This window comes from Corapipo altera, unplaced genomic scaffold (genome assembly GCF_003945725.1).
Source record: "Corapipo altera isolate COAL_440 unplaced genomic scaffold, ASM394572v1 48b, whole genome shotgun sequence".
NCBI classification, from domain to species: domain Eukaryota; kingdom Metazoa; phylum Chordata; class Aves; order Passeriformes; family Pipridae; genus Corapipo; species Corapipo altera.
Window position 1 is genome coordinate 1,421,640 of NW_020884884.1, and position 2,532 is coordinate 1,424,171.

The 2,532-nt window shown below is 56.3% G+C and overlaps 1 protein-coding gene across 1 annotated transcript in view; it reads right to left on the bottom strand.

Moving 5' to 3' along the window:
- CUNH1orf115 (chromosome unknown C1orf115 homolog) overlaps nucleotides 1-504 on the bottom strand; it is a 4,413-nt gene extending 3,909 nt beyond the window's left edge. The window contains exon 1 of the mRNA XM_027641682.1: nucleotides 147-504. Coding sequence (XP_027497483.1) covers nucleotides 147-437 — 291 coding nt within the window. The 5' untranslated portion in view covers nucleotides 438-504. The remainder of the gene's footprint in view (nucleotides 1-146) is intronic.
- Between the last annotated feature and the right edge of the window lie 2,028 nt (nucleotides 505-2,532).

Sequence of the window (2,532 nt, forward strand, 5' to 3'; positions counted from 1 at the left end):
GGATCCCTGTGCCGAGGATCCCTGTGCCAGGGATCCCTGTGCCGAGGATCCTTGTGCCGGGGGTCCCTGTGCTGGGGTTCCCTGTGCCGGAGGCCCCTGTGCCGAGGGTCCCCGCTCCGGCCGCCCCGGGCGCGATGTGCCCTCACCTTCCCGTACTTCTTCAGCCTCTTCCCGTAGGGCCGCTTGGCGGGGGCCCGCGGCGGGCGCAGCGGCTCGTAGGAACCGGGCAGGACGGCGAAGCGCACCTTCCTGGACCCGGTGCCCTCCTCCTCCTCCTCCAGCGCCGCCGCCCGCGGGATCCCCGCGCTGCCCCCAGGAGCCGCCGCCGCCGCCGCCTCCTCCTCTTCTCCGGGCAGGATGGAGACCTGGTCGTCGCCGGGCCCGCGGCGGGAGAACCTGCCCCTCACCTTGGCGCCCAGCCGCGCACCCACAGTCATGGTGCCGCCGGGCGCCGACCCGTCTGCACCAACCTCCGGGCGCTTCCTCCGCCGCTGCGCCACAGGTGTGGCCGGAGGCGGCCGCTGCCCCCTCCCCGGGGCGGGACGGCTGCGGGAAGAGGCGCCCCGGCCCCCCTCGGCAGTGCGGACACCGGCCCGGGGCGGGGGGCGAGGGCTGGCGGTGCCCCCGGTCCGGACTACGGCCCCGCCGCCGCTCTGGTGTGGGGAACTTGTGTTTCAGCTTGCTGGAGGAGTGGGGACCTACCGCGGGGAGCCCGGGATTCGACCCCGTGAGCTCAGAGGGGACGGGAGGGTCGCTGCCCCGGGGTGTAGCCTCCGCATCGCCCCCGGGCTGCTTCGGCCTCCGAGCCGCGACGGCTGGAGAAACCCTTGGAAGCTCCTTCCCTGGCACCGCACTGGCCGACCGCAGCACCGCTTTGAGAGATCACTCTCTTTTCCCATCAGAGTAAAAAGCCAAGCTCCCTGGTCATCCCTCTGCTATCGGTGTTCCTACCAAAGGCTCGGGTGAACAGCCTCTCCTGCGTCCAGGGCTGCGTTGGGCTCCCCCTGACCAAGGGGAAAGTGCCTAAGCCTTTGCTGAGAGGCAGAGTTTCTCAGCGGCTTCTTCCCAGATGCTGCGGGAGGCCGATAGCCGCGTGCCTCTGGAGCTGGGCGTGCTGCAGTTCAGCAACTGCGCTTCCTGAGCGGTTTTCCTAAGCTGGGGTAGATCAAGAAAAGCAAAACTGTATAGGGAGGAGCAGTGTAATTTATTCAACCAGTCGGTATATTTATCAATATTTGATACTTATACTAACGCTTTGGACAAGCAGATGCAACACAAGGACAAACTAATCCTTTACCATGGACTTTTCTTACCAAGGAACAAAGCCTTGAATCTCTGTCTCCCCGAAATGCTCCCATAACACTCAGCAAGTAACTCCTGCACCTAGCTTTGTCATCTGCCACAAGAGTGGTGGTTCACCCCTTTCTCAGCTCCAACCAGAAAGCTGTGATGGCCAAGTGGGCCAGTCCCACTGAAGGGTGGGAGGCATGAGCTAAGTCTCAGGTCTGTTGCTAACAGAAGTGCTCTGCCCCTTTCCCTCTTTCATATTAATGGTGTCACCGCTCCTGTTACCATCATCATGTTTTTAAGTCTCCAGAAGGTTGAGGTGGAGACCTAAACCAAGGACAACGTTTTGTGCTCTGAGTACATCCCAAACAAACACATGCCACAGACCACATGTGGCACTCAGAGCTCCTCCTTCCTCTGGGCTCTGGCTGTGGCAGCACCTGCAAGGCCCGTCTCTGAGCTACCTCCTGGGGCCAGATGCCGAGCTTTCATCCTGGAGCTGCAGGTGTGTCCTGAACGCTGAAGAGACAGTGAAACATAGTAGCACCACAGCTCCATGCACGGTGCAGAGCCTGAAGCAGCGAGGTATAGGAGGTAAATTTTGCACTGCTGCAGATTTTCATGAGCAAATACTTTCTTAGTTAGTTTGAGGGTTGAAGTAATTGCTTGATGCTGATTAAGTAGCAGCATCAAGAAATAAAATATCAATAATCCATTTAGCAGCTGCAAAATGGGATCTTTCATCTTGTTAACCGGAAGCTACCTTGAAAAATCCTAAAGAAAAAAAAATGTATTAAATATTTTTTGGGGCTTTGGAAAGTGTTTATGTATAGGTTTTCTATTTATAGATCCATTAGTGAATGTATACTTGCCCCTAAATGAGAAACAGAAATAGCAAAAGATTATCTGTCTTCTCAAGAGGGACAGGCCTTTCCCCAGACTGGGTTTGTAATTCACAAGTGTGCGTCATTTTCCAAATTCAACTACCAAAACCTCAGAGAATACACTTCTCAGCTGAGATTTACTGTCTCCATTTATGTGGCAGCAGGGGACTCAGCGTGTTCTGAGATGAATAGGTCCAAGGTACCCTTGGGTGTATGATACTTGGCATCAAAATCTCACCTCTTAACTCATGGAATTTTAGCATCGTCGTAACTATATGGCATTAATGACACCACTTGCTTCTCCAGCAGTGTTGTTCACTCAGTGGAGCAGGAATGAACATTTATACTCCTTTCATTGACC